General features: G+C 46.4%; 1 protein-coding gene across 1 annotated transcript in view; it reads right to left on the bottom strand.

Annotated features, from left to right (window-relative positions):
* Positions 1-19,237: 19,237 nt before the first annotated feature.
* Positions 19,238-23,957, bottom strand: part of LOC125921303 (Down syndrome cell adhesion molecule-like) — an 89,079-nt gene continuing 84,359 nt past the window's right edge. The window contains exon 15 of the mRNA XM_049628771.1: positions 19,238-20,217. Coding sequence (XP_049484728.1) covers positions 19,865-20,217 — 353 coding nt within the window. The 3' untranslated portion in view covers positions 19,238-19,864. The remainder of the gene's footprint in view (positions 20,218-23,957) is intronic.

The following is a 23,957-nucleotide window of genomic DNA, read 5'->3' as shown; positions in this document are numbered from 1 at the left end:
AGGAGACACAGTGACAGCAGTTTGAGCCCGGAGGGGACAGCGCTGGCAGCTACTGAAGGCGGGAGCCGAGGTGACTGGAGGAGAGAAGGGGAGCGCAGGGACACTGGGACTGGCAGGCGGCACGGAGTGAGGGCCACTCCACCTGTGGTGGGGGCTGGGAGCAAGAACAACTCTGACGGGCATGAGGTGTGTGGCTGCCTGACATCCCACCTTCTGTTCTTTATGGTCTCTGGCCGTGGGCAAGCCGCTGTTTGCAAGCCTCAGTTTTCTCACCCTGAAATGGGACTAGTAACACCTTCCTCTGGAGCCGTGTGCACATCAAACAAGGGGACAAGTGTGCCGAGCCGGGAGCCCGAGCCTTGGTCAGGAGGTCCAGACCGAACATATGGCAGGTGTCGTCGGAAGAGTCTGAGGCCACGCAAATAAGGAGGGGTCTGATTTGAAGTCTTACCAGGTGCAGTTCTGGTTCCTACGAAGATGGGTGCTGGGCCTCGCACCCAGGAAAAGGATTCGAATGGATCCCAAGGGCGTTCTTATCCTGTCCAAGTCGCAGAACTAGTTGCTATGAAAGTCACCCAGATAAAGCTCAGTGTCTGGGCTCAGGGAGCTGGGAGCCGGGAGTGGGGGGCGGAGCCCAGGGCGGGATCAGAGAAGTCTGGTGGTGACAGCCTCACTGCAGCTTTCTTACTTCACCACCGCAGGCAGGTTTCTCACCTTCCCCCAGTCGTGTTTGCTCACCTGGAAAATGGGGATGATAACCCTTGCTTTGTGGGAGGATTAGGGGAGACATATGGCTAGAGATCGCAGGCAGGGGCTTATGATCATCAGGGGAAATGCAAGGTAACCACAAGTAGATCCGCAGCACAGAATCAGGAGCACTGTCGGGGAAGGATGAGGTGTTTTGGAGGTTTCCAGGAGAAGGGTCCCATTTTCAGCTGAGATAATCAGGGGAGCCTTCTCTGGAGGAAGGATATGGCACTTTCTCCAGTCTTGGGGGGAAGGGCAGGGATTGTGTGGTGGCTTCACCACCTGGTCGTGACCAAGCGGCAACTACCTTTCCCAAGATCCAGCTCTGTGCATAGGGCGGAGTTAGGGTGGGCCACAGGGCCTTTGCACAGGTTTTGAAGGTGCAGGTAAAGCTGCAGCCATTATCCTTCAGCCCTTGGGAGGTCAGTGCACGGAGTCCAGGCACGATCATTGCTTGTACACATTGTCCTCATCTGTTGACTCAGCTGTGGTGGCTTCCATGGAACGGATGGGGGAGGGCGTGACTCCATGACCAAGAAGGCCAGCTTCCCCTGAAGGGCACCTTGCCACCTGCTCCTGAAGTTCAAGGTGTGGATTGGGACACAGCCTATGCTATGTGTGCCCTGCCACCTGGCAAAACACTGGTAGCAGGTTTCAGTTCTCTGCCAGCCCGCAGGATATTCAAACAAGCCAGCCACATCCTCCTGATCCTGCAAAGCCTGCTCCCACAGCCCTGGCTGTGCACCCTGAGTGTGGCCCTCGTGTGGCCCTGCACGGAGCGTGGTATGAGGGTATGTGACCAGCAAGCTGCTGTGGGTCACACCTGTCCAGTGTCAGGTGCTGTGTGTTTGACCATCCCCTAACCACACGGCCTTAGTCCCTCCCTCACCAGTGGGGTCATGCTCAAAACAGATCCTCATGGGTGCCCATCTGTGCTCATGGATTATGGTTCCCACTTGCGGCTTTCCTTGTCCTTGTCCCCCATCCTTCCTGCCTCCACTGCCTTCTTTGTGGACCTTAAGCACCAGCATCAGACACAAACCCCAAAGCTTTGCAGGGACCAGTTTCCAGAACCGCATGAGTCAGTGCATGGGTCCTGTAACTGACTTTCTCCCTGGAGGCCCCTTTCTGCACGTAGTGGAAACAAAATCTCCCTAATTCACAGTAAACACAGTGAATGTTCAGGTTCCTCTCCTGTTCCGCTGCTTTTCCGGGGGTGGGGGAAGATTCATTCTAGGGACTAAGACGATGGCATCACTGGGCATTGCAGACACTGGCCTCTGCAACATGTATGTTCCATGGGTGCTGCTTGGTTCTGGCCGCCCCCCGCCCCTCCCCTCAAGACTGTGACCCCTCCTCTGACACTGCCTGCTACTGAATTTGATTCTGCTCCAGTCTATCAGGGGTGGGGGCTCTGTGAGCCTACTTGTGCCCTTGGCCTCAGCATTCCATGCAGATGTGCACAAGGGCCCCCACGTCTCCTCAACTCCCTGGTCCCCATCATATCAGAGGCTTCCTTGCCTCATCCCCTTGGGGCCAGTCCTGAGGTGGGTTCATGGCTCCTTCCCAGAGACCTTGTACATATCTAATTATTTGCACTTCACTGGCTCTCTTCTGGTTTAAAGAGAGTGTTTTTCCCTCTTAGGAGAAGAAAGTATTTTTTAAATTGTTTCATTTTTTTCCTTGGGCATAGCTTGGAAAAACCCTCAGATATTAAGAACTTGACATCTTTCTTTTTTCTTTCCAGCTGATCTGATGACTTTGCTTTGGAGCAATGGCAGCCTCTGGTCCCGACTGGAGAAGGCCATGGGGCCAGTGGGGGATGGGGGCCTGTGGGGGATGGGGCCCGTGGGGGATGGGGCCAGTGGGAGATGGGGGCACCCAGCCCTTCAAAATCCCAGATGGAGGACAAGAGAGGTCCAGAGCCTAAGTGTTCCCCCAAATTCATATGTTGATCCCTAACTCCCACCATAATGATATTTGGAGATGGGGTTTTGGGAGGTAATTAGGTTTAGAGGAAGTCATGAATGTGGATTCCATGGTGGGATTAGCACCATTATAAGAAGAGAAACCAGAGGTCCCCTAGCTCCTCGCCTACGTGTACTCACTGAGGAAGGGCCATGCGAGGACACAGCCAGAAGGCAGCCAGACTCAAGCCAGGAAGAGAGGCCTCATCAGGAATCCAGTCTGTGGGCACCTTGGTCTGGGACTTCCAGCCTCCAGGACTGTGAGAAACAATGTCTAAGCTACCTGTGGCATTTTATGGCAACCCAAACAGACCAAGACACCGGTGGGGGCCGTGGGTGGGAGAGGATTCATAGGGAGAGTCCATGGACAGGTGCCCCTCTCTGGGCAGTCAGGAAGGCTGGCCCTTGGGAAGGCCATTGGATGCCATGCTCAAAGGCTATTTAGTGATCTTCATGAGAGCATTTTTGGGAGAATTCCGGAAAGAAAACAAGATTGTAAAGGGTAAGGAAGTGAGCAAGGATTGGGAATGTGGGAATGTTGAGTGTCAGCCACTTCTATGAGATCCTAGTAAATAAAAGTGGAGACAGATGACAGAAGCTTTAGGGCCTGCAGGGGACATTCAGGTCCCAGCAGGAAGACAGAAGCCTGTGTTTAGGACAAGGGACACTTGGGTATTTTGGTATACAGAGGAGAAAGAGACAAATAGAGGGAGAGATCTGTACACTTGGAAAGGAGAAAACTATTTTGGAATATTGGCTACAGTTTTTGCTAACTTGGTGATCTTGGACAAGATACTAAATATCTCTGAGCTTCACTTTCCTCATTGTGTAACTTCTAGGAATGGCAAGTTATGTCACAGGCTTGCTTTGAAAAGTTTTACCATTAGTTTAAAATGACTTTGCATAATACACAGGTACTTTTTATATGTAGGCATACATAAATGGTGCTTACCGGTTGTCAGACCCTACTCTCCACATTTAATGTATATGAACTCACTGGGTTGTATGTACTAAATGTCTTTCAGCTTCATTGTCAAAGCAACACTGTGAGGTAATTACTTTTATTATCTCCATATGATGAATGAGGCACAGAGAGGTTAATGGCTCACCCAAGAACACAGAGCTAATGGTTGGCAGAGACACTGGCTCCCTAATCTATGCTCTTAATCATCATGCAACATTATCTCATGCCAAATGAGTTTTCTGGGTAAAAATTGATTCCATGGCTGATTGGTAGGCTGAACAGAGAAAGAGAAAGAATGATTACTGGAAAACAATAGCAAAGGAAGAGCAAAAGGATGGGATCAATAGCTCAAGTGGAAAGGCTGACCTTTGAAGAATGAAGACAAAAAGAAAAAAAGACAAAGCCGCAAGGAGATAGTAACATTGTTTGAGCACCTGTATCCAGCCGCTCCTGAAGCTGGTCAGATCTATCTCCCAACAAAATCTTGTTCTTGCTTAAATCAGGATAGGTTGCATGTTCACTTATTTGCACCTGAGGGATGATAATGGGTATGTTTGTGGAATTTGGAGTCTGGAGGTGGAGAAGAGAGGTGGGGTGGGCTGTCTTTGCATGGTAGCAACCCATCCCTGTCTAGCTGTCTCCACTGGTCTCCTAGGCTGTCATAACAAGTTATGCCAACTGGGCGGCTTACATCAACAGAAATTGATCTTCTCAAAGCTCTGGAGGCCAGAAGTCTGAAATCAAGGTGTTGGTAAGGCCATGTTCCCTGTGAAGGCTCTGGTGGAGAATCTACTGTTTGTTTTTGATGATGTTGGTGATACCTTTGGTGTTCTTTGGTTTATGGATGCATCATCCCAATCTCTGTCTCCAGCAACACGTGGTTGTTTCCCTGTGTAACAATGTCTAAGAACACCAGTCACGTTGGAGTAGGGCCCATCCTAATGGATTATGACTTCTTAATTGGAGTCTATTTTGAAATAAAGTCACATTTAGGTATCAGGGTTAGGGCTTCAACATATTTTGGGGGAGGACATGCTCTGCCCACTGTCCCCTTACACATGGCCATGCATGGCATATGATTATCTTGATATTGTCTCCTCTTTTCCTTCTATCTTTCCACAAGCATTCAGGCAAACTCTGTCTCTCGGATCTCAAGGGAAAAGATGATAATGTCTAGAACAAAGGCCAAATTCTTGACTTGGAGTTCCAAAACTGGCTCTTGAAAGTCACTGTAAAAGATAACACTCTAAAAACCAAGGGATTTTTGATTTGTGAGAGCTGGGTTGTGTTGAAAGACAAAAGGATTTGTGAGTTTTGTTAAGGAAGCTTGGAGGGTGGACTACAGAGAGTATAAAATAAGCTGGATTTCTGGAGAAGACACAGAATACAATGCAAAGGCAGATTTTCAACTACTTGCAAAGGGAAATAAGGATTGAACAAGCAAGGGGCTCAGGAGGCAATAAGGTTACAACAGATCTGTTCGTAGGTGTCTGAGAACATCTCCGTCCACATTCTGACTCTTCCCAGAGACAATTTTAAATTCTAACGAGGCAAGAATTGTGCACACAGGTTTGAGGAGCCCAATAAGCATAGTCTGGAAACACTGCAAGCCTCCTAGGATGACCTGAGAAGACCCTTATGCAGATGACCTAAGGTTGAGGGAGGCATTTAACCAGACAGATCCCAAGGCAATCTCAAGGTCCCACACATTCCAGGGAGGAGCAGGCCCCCAGCTGGACCAGAGCGCCTGTTAAGTCAGAACAGGGCAAACACAGTGGCCGTGGCAGGGACCACAGGGCTCAGCACTGTCTGCATAGACTACTGAAGGCCCTGAGTGGCAGCTTCACCGAGACTCAGGTTGCAGCAGAGCTGGAGGCCAACCCTCACCCCAGCCAGCCTGTCTTGAACTGGGTGTGTGTGTTCCTCAGGACACAACTGCTCCCAGAACTTAGGTCGCCACGAAGACACAAAGAAGGGGCAGGAAGGAATCCTTTATTTGGATAAGTACTTACCCTCAACAGGCCGAGTCACAAATTGGAAGTGGTCAATTTCCTTGGATTGAGTTTTAATTTTTAATCACCAATTCAAGTGGAGGCTTCATGCAGTTCTGGAGAACCAGGATGGTTACACCTGTAGACGTCTGGCTTCTTAGTGTGTGTAAAGTTACTTACGCTGCGTAAGTTAGTGGCTGAGGACAACGCACGGTCATGGTCTCACAGTTTCTTGAATGAGGCTTTGGGGCATGAAGCATCTAGGTTCTCTGCTTTGGGGTCTCACCAAGCTGCAGTGAAGGGGTTGAGAGGGCCACGGGGACTGAAGTCTCTTGAGAACGTTCTTCGGGAGAAGAAAGTATTTCCAAGCTTGCTCGGGTTATTGGTGGAACACATTTCCTCGTAAGTGCAAGACTGAGAGCTGGCTGTTGGCCAGAGGCTGCCCCCCTTGCGGGGGGTCCCCACAGTCTTCTGCTATGCTATCTTGCCCAGGGACAGTTCACAGCATGACTCCTCTTGAAGGCCAGGAGGAATGTGAAAGCAAGGTGGCTAGCCAGGTGAAGTCTTATGTGATGTAGTCACAGGAGTGACAGTCACCTTTGCCACATTCTGTGGAAAGAATGTCACAGGGATGCCCACACTCAGAGGGAGGGGATTGCACAAAGGCATAAATAGAAGGCAGGGGTCATGGGGGATCACCTAAGGGTCTCTCTGCTATCGTATGTAAATCTTCCAACTTGCTGTATCCGCTTTGTTGGCTGCATATAGCTTTCATTCCAGCATATGAGTTCAACGGTTCTCAGTGAAGTCTTGCCAATTTCATGAAGTTCTATTAAACTTCATAACTTAAGGTTATAGTTGTTAGAGAACCTCTCTTTGGAGCTTTACATAGAAGCTGTGTAAATGCTGTCCCACTGTTGAAGGATGGGAAAACTCGGGTGAACAGGACTCTAGAGGTTGTGCAGGAAGGAACGGCTTCCAGGTGGGTGTGAGCTGTTGCCGTTTCAGACATCACCAGGGTCCAAATGGATGCTTTTCTGAGGTTATTCAAGTGTTACTCAATGTAATTCGGCTATTAAAAAAAGCTAAAACATTTGAGAAACAAGAACTTGCTTTTATTACTTTTATTATGTCTAATAAATAAGAAATACATGAGGACATGTAGCTACATGCCATTAATGACTATTTAAAAAATTTAAACATGCTTCTTGTAGAGTGATGGAACTTTCTTTTGAAGTTGAATCCATACATGCTGTCATTTATAGATATTTGGTAGACACCCTTTAAGAAGTGGCTTTAATTAGCCCCTCTTTGTCTCCCTCCCCTCCCTTTTGGCAGTCTCTCCTTTCTTCTTTAATGTATGTTAATATAATAGCTTTACGAACCAAACTGGCTCAAACAACAGAAGACATGATATAAAATTGAAAAGTCACTGCATAATTAAACATGTAAACATGATTAGACACAATTACATGTGCGCTCTTGGGCTAGGAATTGATTTCAGCACCATGGACATTCACCTAATCAAAAGCTCCTGGCAGAAGTGTTTGCCTTATGCTGATCTAAACAACTATAACAAAGTGACCCTTCTCAGCCTAAATGTTGAAACAGTGTTTGGAAGTGAGAGGGATGCTTGTTGGGACATTCTCCGTTGACAGGTATGACTCAGCACGCATGGTCTTAAATGGGTCAAAGGAATAGCTAACCACAATTGTTAACACTTATTAATAACTTATACATACCAGACACTGTTCCAAGCTTTTTAGATGCATGAACTTGTTTCATACTCATAACATCCTTGAAAGAAGTTAGGGTTATTTCCCATGCTTTACATATAATGAAATTGAGACACGGAAAGTAACTGCCCAGAGATTACAAGCTTATCCATGGTAGAGCCCAGAATCGAATCCAGTAGTCTGACTATAGATCTTATACTCGATTTTTAAAATATAATTTATCGTCAAATTGGTTTCCATACAACACCCAGTGCTCATCCCAACAGGTGCCCTCCCCCTCAATGCCCATCACCCTCTTTCCCCTCTCTCCCACCCCCCATCAACCCTCAGTTTGTTCTCAGTTTTTAAGAGTCTTTTATGGTTCGGCTCCCTCCCTGTCTAACCTTTTTTTTTCCTTCCCCTACCCCATGGACTTCTGTTAAGTTTCTCAAGATCCACATAGGAGTGAAAACATATGGTATCTGTCTTTCTCTGTATGACTCATTTCACTTAGCATAACACTCTCCCGTTCCATCCACATTGCTGCAAAAGGCCAGATTTCATTCTTTCTCATTGTCATGTAGTATTCCATTGTGTATATAAACTACAATTTCTTTATCCATTCATCAGTTGATGGACATTTAGGCTCTTTCCATCATTTGGCTATTGTTGAAAGTGCTGCTATAAACATTGGGGTACAAGTGCCCTTATGCATCAGTACTCCTGTATCCCTTGGGTAAATTCCTAGCAGTGCTATTTCTGGGTCATAGGGTAGGTCCATTTTTAATTTTTTGAGGAACCTCCACACTGTTTTCCAGAGTGGCTGCACCAGTTTGCATTCCCACCAACAGTGCAAGAGGGTTCCCGTTTGTCCACATCCTCTCCAGCATCTATAGTCTCCTGATTTGTTCATTTTGGCCACTCTGGCATGAGGTGGTATCTCAGTGTGGTTTTGATTTGTCTTAATCACTACGTTTTAACTTTCCAGCAGTGTTAGTGCATATACACAGGTCAGCACAAAAGTCTTTGAAATGACCTAAAGAAAAGTAAGACCTCTTTGAGCTGTTCATTAAGTCTCAATATTAATTTCTTGATGAAAAATCCTGGTGTGGTATGTGTTCAGGGTTCAGTGGTTTCCATCTGTATAATGGGGCAGGTTCTAATGAAGCCCGTTCTCCTGTATTTATTATTTTTGGTCCAAAGATTAGGTCATATTAACTTTGTGTGAAATGGTGGGTTTTTTTGGCCCTCTTTTAAAATATTGTGCTCAACTCAACAACCTCTTGCCCCATGTGTTAGCAACACTGGGTCCATCTTAGCAGGGAGGTGGGAGGATGCATCAGCCACAATGTGGGGCATCACAGAATAAGCCTTAAAAGAAAACCAGACTCAGATTTCTGGAAACGGTGTTAAAGGTTCCACATGTATTGCAAGACCTATAAATATCTCATCTTCTATCTTTGAAAACCTTTACTGGTAGTCCAAATGTTAATCCTCATTCGGTTATAAGCCTGAAAAGGATTTTGTCATCAAAGTTAAAAGATAAAAGTTAAAATTGGGTGCCTCCTAGCTGAGTCCAACCCTGCTGAAGACACCAATGACTTCTCCTCCTTGACTTCAAAGCCCAACCGATTTACCTATTCCCCCAGCCTGTCAATACAGCTGAAAATATCCTTTGCAGAGTCCCTGCTTTAACAGCGTCCTGCTAGTTCTTCATCTGTGAGAAGGCCTGGGTGGGAAAACTCTTTTTTAAAAATTTTATTTGTTGGGGGGCAAGGGCAGAGGGGAGAGGGAGAGGGAGAGGGAGAGGGAGAGGGAGGGAGAGAGAGAGAGAGAGAGAGAGAGAGAGAGAATCTTAAGTAGGCTCCACACTCAGCGTGGAGCCCAAGCCCATGACTGTGAGATCATGACCTGAGCTGAAGTTGGACACTTAACCTACTGAGCCACCCAGCTGCCCCCAAGAGGTATTAACACTTGTAATGCTATCTATTCATTTATTCATTTATTGCTCAATATTTATTGAGCATATAATATATACTAGACACTAGAACAGGTACAAGGGTAGGATGAAGTGGGACCTTACATTAGGTAAGCCTCCCTAGAAATAGAACTTGAGATGTGAGTTTATGTTCAAATGATCTGTTAAAATGCTACCAAAAGAAAGCAGAAAAGGAGTGGGGAGGAAAGTTGGAAAAGAGAAGAAGCAAGGGTGTGATATTGGGCAAAGTCCCAGCTTTAGGCTGGTCTGCATGGAGTTCTGGAGGATGAATTGCAGTTTGGATTTTGCTTCATGTTGAGGCAAGGGAGCTGGGTTTCCTTATTCCTGTCTCGTCAGTTACTGGTTAAGCTCTCTCCCGGGATGCCAATTCCTAGACAAATTGGCTCTCTGTTCTTGTAGGAAAGACAACCCCAGGAGCTCAAGAGCTGTGCAATGAAGGAGGTGGTGCCTCTAGGAAAGAGGTCCACAGAAGCTGGAGTGTGGGCACCTGGAAAGATTAAGAAGATATTTGAGGGGTCTGGGTGGGGAACCAACAGGTCCGTTCAGTCCATCCCATGTTCTGCCTAGATCTACTTTCTTCTCACATTATATTCCGTCCAACATGTCATGGCTACTTCCAGATTGTGGTTGGGTTCAATTTCTGTGGAAAACCCTACAAGAGGAGAGTTCATTATCTGCTGTTCATTATCTCTTTCATCTGTCATCCATTCTAGATAAACTTCACCATCAGGGATCACTTCTACTGTCCCGGGTAGTTTGCTTAGAAAAGTTGCCAAGACCCTCATCCCAGAGAGGAAGGACCCCCTGGGTGGCTGTATCTAAGACTATGGTTGCTGTAACTGCTCATGCATGGTTAAAAGTGGGCATGGGAGCACCAGGAGATACCCCAGGGAGTCAACTGCTTGGTGAACATTGGTGAGTGTCTGCACTCATGACATGGAAATCCTACTTCCTCATGATGATCCAGATCAAATACTCCTTCCAGGATGGTAACACCTTTATTTGCCTGCTGATGCGCTGTTAAAGAGAACCCAAAATGACTAGGCAGTAGCTGTAGCTTTAAGTTTAATGTGAGTTTTACCGTGTCTCCTGCTGGAAACAGCTCTGCTCTGGTAAGTGGGTCCCTACACCCATGGAACCTAAAGTTGTGGGGAGTAAATCATACATTTCCTTGTGAGTTATTGAGAGTCATGATCAGTAAGGTTACTCCTGCTTCCCAACTTTGGTCTCTGGATCCATGTATTCTACCACTGGGGACTTAGCACCATATGATGGATGTTGGTTTACGATATGTGCTGCATCCCATATCATAGCACCCCAACCTCATGGAGCGTTGTGTCCATTGTAGCATCTTGGCTACATCTTCAAGATACTATTATCATACTCTATTGTTACTTATAGATATAGTAGGACAGTAGACCCATCATCATGTGCCCAATGTCACACTTTCTTTTCCATAAGTGGTCTCTTTGTTCCACACATTTTGTTATGCAGGACTCCATATTGGTACATTTAACACTCCATGAGATCTCTGATGTTGTGTCCAACCTTGGCACTGGGGCAGGAAAGGAAAAATGATGTACGTGAATCTTGATCATGATTGCTGCCCTTTGAAAACCAGAGAAGAGTAAGGAAGATGTGAAGTTGAGTATAACTTCAGGCAAAATCCTGGGCTCCGACTTGTGTCTCAGGAAGACTGAAGAATAAGGTACAGATCATCAGGTTGGTTTCCCTGCTCGTAAGCAAAGGAACTTCGATTCCACACTCCTGTGCCAGTCATTGGATAAGGCCCTTCATCCAGGGGACATCTTAGGCACTTGTCACTCTCTTCACCTGTGTGTAAAATGACTCCAGCAGCCGAAGGGAGTTCTTCCCAAAAGAGTTACATGTATAGGCACTTGAAGCCAGAGGATTGGCACAGAGGATTTGGTAAAAGGGAAGTGAAGAGTTCTAGATGAAGTGAAGCTAGGGAGAGAGACAAATCCTAAGCAAACCATTATGATTCAGAGTGGTAAGTGTCGTAGCAGAGGCAAAGATAGGTGATTCCAGGGTCACTGAACCTAAGTTTTTTTCTTGAGTTTAACAGTGTGATGAGGGATAAAGGACAATTATGCCCCAGGAAGTGACCTCTCAGCTGAGCTCAGAAAGATGGGCAAAGATTAGTCAGACAAGTAGGATAGGGGATATGACGTTCCAGATAGACAAATAGGCATGTGCAAAGTCACAGGGTGATAGAGTTAGTACAAGTGTTGAAAAAACACTGATAGAAACATTGAATGTGTGTAGAGTGGTGGTGGTGGGGGGGACAAAGGGGTATTGATAGAGATGAATTAGTCTAGTCTAGAAAGACTAAACTTGACAAGAACCAGATCATGAATGACCTTATATGGTCTACTGAAGAGCTTGGATATTTTACTTAAGGCAATGGAAAAATCATGGAAAAGTATTAAGCAATAAATTGCTCAATGAGAATTCATGTTAGGAAGACTAGTTTGGCACTGGTATAGAGAATGAGACTGGAAAGGGTATAATATTGGAGATACCAAGACCTATTCCAGGAAGTCATTTCTATAGTCTATGTGAAGAAAGACCTGAGCCAGAGCAGTTGTGGAGAGATTAAGAAGCACAGGGAAAAGTGTAAAAGAATAAGAGACATGATTAGTGACTGCAGAGGTGAAGAAGAGTCCTGGATGGGATGGTAAAGCCATCATTGGGGTGGGGACTCAGGAGGAGGGGAGCCAGGAGCAATGAGATCATATATAGTCATAAGTGTTAATGGAGGGTGAGGTTGAGCTTTGCATGGGACATCCAAGTGGAGGTGTCCAGGAGAGTGTTGGATGTGGATTGATAGCTTAGGGCAGAAGTTCAGGTTGGAGATATAAAGATTCACCAGAATGTCGGTAATAATTGAAGCTATCATTGCAGATGGGCTACTAAAATTGTCCGGGATGAGAAATAAATGTATAGGAGTGAGGGTGGACATCTGGGAAAATGCACATTTGAAAGGACTTATGGAGAATGAGAAGCTTATCAATGAAATTGAGAAGAATTATCCCAAAGAGTAGAAGAACCAGGAACCAGGAAGAAGACAATTTCTCCAGTGCTGCAGAAGAGGTTGACTGAAAGAAGGGTCATGGGATCAAGCCACAGGGAATTCTTATACATCCTCAAGGAGGTCACCTTCAGGGGAGAGAGTAGATGGGAGGAAAACAGGTGGTATGGGCGTGTGACCATGGTGTACAATTTTTCAAGATGCTTCATTGTGAAAGAGAGTGGGGACAGGACAGTGCCTGCAGTGGTTGGTGGGTGGAAGGAGAGATTTATTTTTTCTTGATGTGAAAGACTTGAATATCATACAAATGTGAGAGGAGACATGAGTGAGTGGGGGAGGGAGGCCTTATAAAGGTGGGAGGGGTGGAGATCCAGCCTACAGATGGACAGATGAGATGTAGGTAGGAGGGGGACACTTTGACTACTGTCCTGGGAGGATAAGAGTAAGGAAGGGTGTAGGCTCTAAAAAGTTTGGGGGTGTGTGCAGAAAAAGGAAGGCTTTTTCTTGGTTGTCTGTTTGCTGGGAGTGAGGGCAGGGGAGAGCATTGGGCTTTAGAGAGGGTCCTGAAGGGTTAGACCAACCCAGTGGACCTAGGATGGCATGAAAAGTGCTGGCTTCCCAGGAGCCTCAGCTACAGAAGGCTGGTTTACATTTCCAAGACTGAGAAGTGTGATATCTTGGCAAATGTGAGTCACTGGGGCTGCACCCCAGCCTTGTTACCAACAGTGGCAACAACAATAAAAGTCAATTTTCTGCTGACTCTCACACAAGGGTTATCAGCACAAACTTAGAAATCTGTTAACTATGATGTTAGGATACAGACTACCTAAAAAAAGTTTTTATTTTGAAGGACTCGGGAGAAGGTCAGTCTCTTCAACACCAATATGTGAGATTTTATGCAACATGCAGAGAAATCTCTACTACATAAAACTTTTACAAGTGAAAGTTTCAGTGAAACAGGCATGTTCTCTTGCCTCGTGCCTAGCAGTCCAAATCACATTTCTTTATTTTCCCTTTCCCCCAGAATAAAGAATACACACACAGTAATTAGCTGAATTTAGGAGTTTATTAAAAAGTTTAAAATTTAGGAGTTTATTAAAAAGGGCCAATGTATATTTAGAGCGTCCTTTCACATTCTACGAAACAGCTGCACACCTACTTCATAGGCATCATTTGAAAACATTTACCAGGTTTGGCTGATGCCTGAGCTGGATGTAGGAGTAAAAAAAAAAAAAAAAAGAAAAAAGAAAAAAGAATGCAATACAACTCTCACCTCTCACACACACTTCTAAGGAGCTCGGATATTTACCCAATGAGATTGACACCAACGAGGATCATCCCCTTGTTGAACTGGAAGGGCCTTGGAGAGCTGATCCAATCAGGTCTGTTTGCAGATGTCCAAACCAGATGGCCAAATACGAGATCTCACGGTAAGTTCCTGGACTTGGTGCTAGAGCTGAGCCTCTCTTCACAGTGTTCTTGCTATTTATACCATGTGCCTTGTCAGCCCCAAATCCTCCTGTTACCCGACATCATTAAACACACAACATGTTTCATATTCGGCAGAATGGGCACATAGGGAGGCAAACAGACAAAGACATCTTGATAACAGTCTTTGACAAGAATGGACATTGCAGAGTTTCCAGTTAGTTCCCTAGCCATTAGAACGTCCCCTTGCTGCCTGCTCTGACAGCCTTTGTTGGATGCTTGGTTTGATACAAAAGACTCTTAACTACTAATGAAAACATCAGCTCCTTGATGTTGAAGGTTAACTCTTGCCACATGATTGGGCTGAGTGTCTTCCACCAAGATCCACTAAGCTAAAGATAATGAAAGAAATGGCGGTTTCAATGGAACAGGGATGTTCTCTTGCCATGGGGCCAAGTGGTCAGAAAAACAGGTAGTGTTGGGCTAACAGTACATCTTTACCTGGCTGGTGCTTTGCTCTGCATGTGCAGAGTGCACGTCTTTGGACTGACATCAGGTTCCCTTCCTGGTCAATGGCAGAGCAACCTCCTACCTTGGATGGGAAAATAGACATTGGAGGGTTGCTGATGTGGTGTCTAGGATGTGTCCTACTTGTGTGTCATTGAGTATGGGCACAGTGGTTGATGGAACATTGTGCTCTTACTCAGGTCAAGGTCTTTTTTTTCACATTACCGGGGGTTGAGTGCTGGGTCAGCATGCTGGCACCATTACTACTCCATCTTAGAAGCTGACTCTTTGTAAGACACTTAACATTTTAGATCTAGAAACAGAAAGAATCTTTTTAATAGTTTGTTAAATACTTTTCCATGCAGTGTCAAGAAGAGGCCCCCTCTCTTTTTTTTGAGGCATTCAGCCCTTAGGGGAACCTCAGAGAATGAGAGACTGAAGCAAACACGAATTAACTCTTTGCAAACAGAACTTTGTGCCCACACACAGCATTGTTGGAAATGGCTGCCTTCCCTCCGATTGCGATGCTCAGGTGGTCATGGTAACGCCCTTGGTGGTGGTTTGGCCTTGGGCCCTGCTGTCTCAAGGACACTTCTGAGCACCTTCCCGTCAATACACACACGAATGTAAATCCCAGTTGTTTTTCTCTCCACGGAAGGGTTATTTCTTTGAGGCAGAACACAACCCCCTGTGGGGAGGCATGATGCCAGTGATAATAAACACTGCCTTTTCTTCTTACAGTTGGCTTGAAGTTTCTGGAACACAAAGAACTTTCCAGCTTTGCCAAGCTTGTCTTGGGAGATGAAACAGGCACTCCTTGCCATGTGCTCAAAGTTACTTTTCCCCAGCCTTTTCCCTTTCTTTCTGAAGGTGAGAGATTGCGAAAAGCAAAACAATTATAACAACAACATTCTCATCAAATTGTAAAAAGTTTGTGAGTCAGTGGATCACACCCAGAAGCTTAACCTGCAAGGGTCCTGCTAGGGAGTTGAGGAGGGGGCTGGTGTTGCCCACATCTGGTTTGCTATTGTCAGGACGTGTAGAGAGTCTCAGATTTGTATCACACTTAAAAGCTAATAGCTTGGTCTGCCACAGTTCCATGGCAGAGGACTCCAGTCTCCTAAGTCAGAGACTCAGTGTGGTATTACTCACAGCACAGAGAAGGTCATGAGTGCCACGACCCCATCAGTTCTCTTGTGCCCTCAAGGCCCATGGGGTGATACAGAGGAGCCAGGTAGACTGTGCACACAGTAGGTTTGGGTCACAGTCGAGGAACCATGAAGTTAAGAAGCACCACACATTTCTTTTCCATTTCAACAAATAATCATAGGATGCCTACAACGGACCAGGTGCTGATCTAGGAATGAAGAACACACTGAGAAGATGGAGCTCTGTCCTTGTGCAGCCGACCTTGTAGGAATAGACAACCATCATAAATAACTAAATTATATGGTAAGTCAGATGAGAAGGGTATGAACCGAGAGCCATGGACAATGTGGCAGCAGGAATGTTGGGAGCGGGCTGAGACGATGAGAAATTGGGTTGAAGACGGTAGAACACCAGGGGACCTAACTGAGGCCATGCAGACAGGCAGGGAAGCTTGAGGGTGTGAATGCCTGTGTCTAATGCCTAGGAAACTCCAAACTTAAAAAAAAAAAAGGGTTGCTGGCAAGCCTGTTAAATTTTGCCTCAGAGAAAGACATTGTTTTTATTATCTTGGTCAGCAAACGTAACTGCCTCTTGCCCAGAAGGGAGACATATCTCTATCTTCCAAAGCTATTTGTTATGCAGACATCCTTGAAAATATAGTACAGAACAGAATCCATTAATGTCTCCTCTCAGCAGATATGCACAAATGCAAGGGACTCATGGCAGATTGTCTTTCAACCGTTAATTCCCACTCTCATGCTTGCTGATACTCGAGTGACCCAGCCAACACTGAGGTCCATCCCATCTTTGGTCCCAGCTTGTGGAGGGAAGAGGGGCTCAGCCAGGATCCCATCCTTAGTTACCACCTAACTCTGTCCTAGCCGCGGCTCGGTAGGCTCAGAAATTCCTTAGGCTACTCAAGAGCTCTACCATCACGAATCTTCTCAAATAAACAACATAGAAGAGCAAACAGACACAGTTCTACATAAGCCTGAAGACTCCTTGACTTATGCCCTTGTTAGGATTGCAACAGTTTGGTTTCTAAGAACTGAAGAAAACTTTTCTTTCGCTCCAGCTTTATTCCTCTGACTCTGTTGTTTGACAGGTCACTTTGAGCCAATGAGTGAAAAACTAACATGGGGCTCAGGACCCTTGGATATTAAATTATTGATACTTAATCTTCCCAAGTGATCTTCAGAGAGCTGATGATGCCCTCTGGGTCACATTGTTTAGGTAATAGAGGAACACTTTTGAACATGGACATACCATCAGCTCCCATTGAACCTTCAAGAGTAGGTGATTATAATCAACTAGTTCTTGGATTAGCAATCCTAGTCCACGGAGGCTGTCCACCTTTGCTAGAAATAGATTTACAGAGTTCACAGCTTTTCTGGAAGGCCTCAGTCATTTCCTTAAAAGTCACATGAAGCTTTTGGCCTATGGAGATCAAAGTCCCAGATCAGAAGGGCCTTAACGGACTGCGATTTCCTGCTTATTTTATGAGCAATTTAAGCAACAGTGTGTTTTCGGTGTCTTAAAGTATTATCATGATTCTCTGTAGCATGGGCACAAACATGGTGGGATGGGAGGTTATCCATCCTGACCTATGATAAGCTTTGTATCATTTTACCCCTTCATCTTTCTTCACCTCCACTTCTACACCTTCTCCTCCTCGTGGAAGGTCATGGCAGATATGGATGTAAGAAAGTGGGCAGGCAGACATGCGAACCGAATGCAAGCACTAGGGTTCGTGTAGATATATGTGTACTAATGCTGTGTGGTTTATTGGCTATGTATTAAGCAAAGGCCTTGTTCACTTTAGGAAGGTGGGCCTTTTTTAGACTGTCAGCTGAATGGATGCCTCAGAAGAAACCCAGCCCATTGACCCAATGGCTATTGTCCAGTGACCCTCTAGATATTGGCAAAGGATAAAGAACTTACCTGCGTCCCATTGATCTAAGATAAAGCACTCTGGTTTCAGACTTAGCCTAACAAGATGACCTCTCAAAGACATTATAAATCAGGTTAGAGACAGGCAGAGGTCCAGAGGAAAATTAATTTATTGTCACCCTGGATAATGGCTGTTTTACTACACAGTGCCCCTTTTACGTCTATAGATCTGGATCTCTTTGTGGCTATTAATTCCAGGCCCCTTCCTGAGAGAGAGAGAGAAGTGGACTTTTTGATACAATGCTTGTGTGTTGAATTCATTTTAACGAACGTCATCAAGGCAGGATTATGAAAGTAATCCATTAGAGAGGCAGTCATGATGCAGAATTTTTATTTTTGCACAGCTTGAGAGAAAATGAAAAAAATGGTAAACTTCTAAGTTTGGGGACTATAGAAGTTTTAAACTGATGAAAGATAGTTTTAATTTTTTCCCAGAAAGCAGCATTTAATTTCCTTTGCATACAAAAGCAGTCTGTGAGGGTCTGTAAGGGTGCAGACAATAAACTGTCAACAGGGATCAAATTCTGAAACTGTGGCAAGAATAAAGAAAGCACACTTCACAAGCACGGAGTCATCTAATGTTTGTTCCGGCAGATGAGTTGTGGACCTGGTCTGCAGGCTAGGTAGGTCAATGTGCCTACCTGGAAAATAAATGGAAGGAAGCAGTGATGGAAAAGAGGGAGGAAAGGAAGGAAGGAGGAGGGGAGAACAGGAAAGACATTTCTGAACATGTCAGATGGTAATAATTGGCACCAGTTTGTGCTGGTGGCTTAAATAGGAGCCTGTAGAGACTACTAAGAGAGAGAAAGGTACTTGTGTAGTGTGTTACCTGGGCAACTGAGCTGCCATGGGCATTTGATCAAGTTTTCTGATCAATGCCAGACCCCTGTTGTGAAGACCTAAGAGAGTCTGGGATGGGGTGTGGGTGTGGGTGCCATGGGCAGATGATGTGCACTTTCTAAAGCACACCGTGTGTCATGGGATGAAGAATGAAGTTCAGACTACTTAAGAGTACGTTTTCTGGTAGGATGAGCCCCGTGGTAAATAATTTAAACTTGGAGGGAAAAAAAATTAAAAGTTAAATTTCAGAGGAACTTCACTTACTATTGGCTGGTTTCCTCCGGGTACAGAGGAGTGAATCAGAGGCAACATATTCTAAGATGGTCTACTGCAAATTTAGATACCAGTCATGGTGGTGACAGAACAGGTCCCAGAGGGCAGGGTGCATAGAATTCCCTGGTCCTCTCTTCATTTCTCCAGCAAGCTGGTGCTAACTGTGGGACTCTAGAGGAGGAGTCTGCAAACGTTTCTCTCCTGGGCCAGCTGGTAATATTTTCCTACCACCTCTGTTGTAACCACTCAACTCTGCCATCGTGGCACAAAACAGCCATAGACAAAATGCAAATGGTGCACATGGCAGTGTTCCAATGACATGTTATTTACAAAAGCAGCAGCGGGCTGGATTTGGCACGTGGACCACGGTTTGCTGACCCCTGGCGTAGCTAGAGGGCGAAGTGCTGTGGAAAGGCAAGGAAGGAATGGAACATCTGGGAAGCTTAGAACACCTGGCCAGCCCCCGGTTATGGTCAGGACCAGCTGTGTCTTCTGTGCTCTTCTCAGCCATTCCTGAGGAGCTTGGAGTGCTGTTATCTTCGCTGGTTTATTAAATTGGGCTCCGTCTGGGTCAGTCCTGGTGTTTGCAAACACGAGAGTCAAGAGGAAGGAGGACCCAGCGATCAGTAGGAGACAAGAGAGGTAGACACCGAAATAAAGGCAGACAACCTTTCCTTTTTTATTTCGCTTAGACAAAATGCAAAGAGTGTCTCATTAAATTAAAAAATAAACAGAAAGAAAAAAAGAAAATCAAATTGATTCCCCCCTAACCCCTTCACTGACGGCACTCATCCTAATTAACAACAGAAGGAGGTCAAATTGAGGACCCAGTTTCTAATGGGAAAGAAAGGTGTGCAAACATGACCGAAGTCTCCCCCCCTGCCCCCAAATCAAGGTTCCTTTTAAATTCACAAAGAGGGTAAATTTTTTTTTCCTGTTTTCGTTCTTAAATCTTGTGTAATAGAACTTCCAGTCAGAAGGTTTAATTAGTCCCCCATGCACTTTGTAGAAAATCAGTAAAAATGCAATAGCCCGTGAAGATCATAAAACTGGACTTCTTTCCCAAAAAATCAGATGCCCAGGCAGATGGAGCTCACACTCAGACAGAAAAAAAGCAGGAGAGTCTTTGCACTGTCTGTGGTTTCAGTATTTTCTCTCTTTTTTTTTTAATATATTTTGGCAATTTTCTTTAATTATAAATATTGGAATTCCGTAAAAAAAAGGTAGCTTTGATTGAATTTTTTAAATTGTATTTACAACTGCTGTCCAGTCATGCTATTTGTTATACCAGGGTGTAGGATTTTGCGTAGGGATTGTTTCCTTTCAAATGGCCCCGAGAGTCAAGCAGGGATTCTTGGGAGCTGCTCATCTTAGCTGCCTGTCCCAGCTCTGCTCCCTCTCGCTGAGGTAATGTGGCCACAGCCCCTTGTTGCCACTGCTGTCCCTCTCTCGTGGAGGACGTGGAGGAGGACGCCTCCATGGGGATCGGTTCAAGGACCGTGGGTCGCTTCAGGGTCCGACTTTTCTGAGGTTCCAAGCACGCTTGCCCTAAACTCAGGTCCCTGCTGGTGCTGGCACCGCTTCGGTTTAACAAAAAGTCCATTCTAAGGTATGGAGGCAAATGTATGAGGTCACCTGGAAGGAAACACAGAGTGGTTAGTTGGCTTCCTCATCTGCTAAGCAGGTGCCTAGTGTCGTTCAGCGTTTAGAGCCGGAGATGTCACTGGACCTCGCCACTGCTTTGCAGGACCCCTTGTCAGAGCTCACTACAAAAGCAGGTGGAATTGTCCTGACACCCGTCCCACCAGGCGTCCCACTGGCTTTTCTAGGGCACCTTGGCTTAGGCTCTTAAGTGTCATGCTTCAGCAGGAGAAAGAGAGGTAACGAGATCCTTCAAAATCCCACCATGGAAAGAAAAACATACGTCAAAGGCGACAGCGCGCCCCAGGTACAAAGTGTGATACACTGGACCCCGTGGGTGGTGACTGGAAGCACTGGGGGGAGCACAGGGCTTGAGGAGGGAGGCAGCGATGCCAAGGAAAAGGTAATGCTCATTGGTTAGCCCAGGGCTTCGGGTCTTTCTTTCTCCAGGACGCACACAGACAAGGAGTGTTTGTGCAGCAACCAGCTGGGATGAATGCGGGGGGCTCTTCCCGGCCATCTGGGGGCCGAGGGCTCACTGTTTTGGCTCACTTGTAACCCCTCCATGGCACACTGGGTGGGTGGGCAGTTCTGGTTTGAAAGCGGGCTGGGGTGTGCTGTCCTCGAGCCAGGATGCCAGACGGGAGGATGTTCAGGTGCGGGAGGCATGGTGATGGTCTGAGCTCAGAGGATGTCCATGGAATATAAGAGGGAATAGAACAGTGAGCTAGAAAAGGGCCCAAGGATCCTGGCTTCTGAATGGAGGGTGGCCTCATGGTGAAAGGGAAGGACGGTGTGGGTGGGTGTTTACACATCCCATTTCCTAAAAGCAGTGACCCATCTTTATTCTTGAGAGTTGAATAAGCCCATTATATTCATTTGCTCGTTTATTTATTTACATGACTATTATTCTTTTGTCATTTTGTTCTCAGACTTAAGAAAACGTGGCATTCCTTTACCCCCAGGGTGATTTGAAAATGTAGGTCAAGAATGCCTCGTGCTGTTTCTGAGATCCAACTGAATCTTGAACCCGTGGCATATTTGCAAAGTGTTGCGACAGATTCGGGAATGGCTCTCTATCCCGCTAAGTCCCCACTGAATGAACAGGACTTATTAAGCCCTTTGCAAAGCAGTAGTTTCTTGGTCCCAGCTGGATTGCAGGGTGCTCAGGTCCTAGATGAGGTAGAACAAATGTGTTTGAAATCAAAAGACAAAGCCATGATAGCTGCTTTCTGCCTGCAAGGGCTCACGTTCGATTTCGTGATCAGAGGGTTGGGGTAGCTGAGAAAGGTGGGGGAGAATTGCAAATCCTTAGTAACGGAAAGAGCCCAGCCCCCACATCTTTGTGTACGAAGGCTGCCTGCGCTTTCCTACTGAAGGTCTGACAACTCTCTGTGACTATCCAGTGTCTCTGAGTGATCCACTTTTCAGCAAAGCTTTATTAAGTTGTACGATGCTCTAATTAGCCCTTTTGACAGTGTGAATACTGCAAATGAGCTTTCTTAATAATTCACGCCCTTATGAGGAAGAAAGCACCCAAGTAATCGGTGAGCTGTGTTTATTAAAGGCACTTTATGTCCATTAAAATCCCACCCCACGTGCCAATCCAAGTACCACTAGGGAGACTGAGTTCTTGCACCCTTCCGTCTTCTATGTTCTTCAGATGCCTGCAGATCCGAGAGAACTCATGCACTCATCACTCCAGCGAGAGACAAGGGGACTGGAAAACCTGAATATGGGTTGACGATGCTGACAATCTGGATAGGGGCACACCCGCTTTTCTTAGCGTCCTGCCCTCCGCCTGCTTGTTTCCCTGAGCGATTTAGGAGCAGAGGTCTGGAAGACGTTGCCTGCATTTAATCTGGGCTCAGTCTCCTCACTCATAAAATGGGGGTACTCGCAGAATCCACCACACGGAGTGGTGGTGGGGATTTCATTAGATAATGCACGTGAAAACGGCTTTACTGTCAGACATCTCCCTTCTCAGAAGGTCTGAAGTTAATGGCCTGGAGACCTGCCAGGGGAATGAGCTGGGAACTCTTCTTTCTACCTTGGCTTCTGTCTTCAGTGGGTTGGTTAGTGCCCACCCCCTACTCCCCAAGATATGTCCATGTCCCAGCCCTCAGAATCTGTGAGCGTGACTTTGCTTGGAGAAAGTCTTCGTTTATGTAATTAAGTTAAGGATCTGGAGATGAAGTCATCAGGACTTGGGGTGGGTGCCAAGTTTGGGGACAGGTGTCCTTCTAGGGAAAGGCAGAGGGAGACTGGAGACAAGAGAAGAGGGAGGAGCCATGTGAAGAGGGGAGGAGGGGTGGAGAGGTGCTGCCCCAAGCCAGGGAGCACCTGCAGCCACCAGCAGCTGGAGGCAGCAAGGAAGCGGTTCTCCCCTGGAGTTCCTGGAGGGAGCACATGCCTGCTGACAACGATTTTGGAATTCTGCCTTCCCAGAACTGTGACAGCACGAATCTGTGTTGTTCTGAGCCGCCCAGTCCGTGGTACTTTGCTATGGCGGCCACAGGACACTCACACAGATGTCCTTAAATCTTGTCTGGGATGGGCTGGATCTCCTTCAGCGGGGAGCAGAGCCTCTTTGAAGGCATCTGTCTCCACAGCGAGCAGGTCTTTGAGCCCCTCACACTCCAGCCTCCCCAGCTGACCCACCCCCAGCCGCTGAATCTTCTCTAATGTTCTGTGGAGCAATACGCCCTGACGAGAACCCACCAGAACCCTCTGGAGTCATCCCACACGTGTGAGAAGACCAGTGATCCCGGAGAAGCTCAAGTCTACAGTCACCTCCGTCAGGCACGCGTGGCCCTTGGTATCCTTGTGCGTGTCAACCCACTGTGGAGCCGAAGTGTGGCTTTAGCGCTGTTTCCAGTAAAACCAGTTTCAGTGGGGTTTGTCTCTATTTTCAGGAGGATTCAATCATTTGTTACTTAAACTCCTCCTCTTTGCTTTACTCCGCCTTACCCCTCCTCTTTCCCTCTTTCTCCTTCTCGTTTTGTTTCCCTCATGTGGACCCTCTTCTCCAAGAAGTAAAGAGCAGAGGGAAGGGGTGAAATAGTGCGGGTAGGAGGGGGCAGGGGTGGCAGCGACACGCAATGCAGTGACCAGCGCACAGACGGCAAGGAAAGTGGGGTTCGTGGGCACGCATGTGTGTTATATGTGTGGATGTGTGTGTGTGCTTGTGTGTAACTGTGTGTGCATGTTTGTGTGTATGCGTGTGTGTGCGTGTATCTATGTGGGTGCATGGGTCTGTGTGTGCGGGTGGGTGCATATGTGTTTGTGTGTATATGTGTGTGTGTATGTGTGTGCATGTGAGTGTACGTGCGCATGTGTTTATGTGCATGTGTGTGCATGTGTGTATGCATGTGTTCATGTGATTATGTGTGTGTCTGTGCTCGTGTATGTGTGTATGCATGTGTGAGTGTGTGTGTGCGTGTGTGTGTGCGACACACAGAGGGGAGGAAGCCCTGGGGAGAAGCTGCCACCGAAGGAGAAGTGGAAATGCACAGGAGAAGGGACAGGTAGAAGGACCCGGGCTCACATACTGGTGGCTGGAAGGGAAAGGATATGGGGGCCCCAAAGCCGCCTTCCACGTCTTCCTTCTGCCCTACTTCCATAACGGCTTGCATTTCTAGCACTTTCCTAGTTAGTTAGATCCTGTTAGCTACTTTCCCAAACCCAGCATGAATGCAAACACGGTGACGGGGGAAGAGTCCCAAATGGAACTT

Source organism: Panthera uncia, chromosome C2 (assembly GCF_023721935.1).
Source record: "Panthera uncia isolate 11264 chromosome C2, Puncia_PCG_1.0, whole genome shotgun sequence".
In the NCBI taxonomy this organism is placed as follows: Eukaryota; Metazoa; Chordata; class Mammalia; order Carnivora; family Felidae; genus Panthera; species Panthera uncia.
The sequence above is the reverse complement of the archived record's forward strand: the minus strand, read 5'-3'. Positions and strand labels throughout refer to the sequence as shown.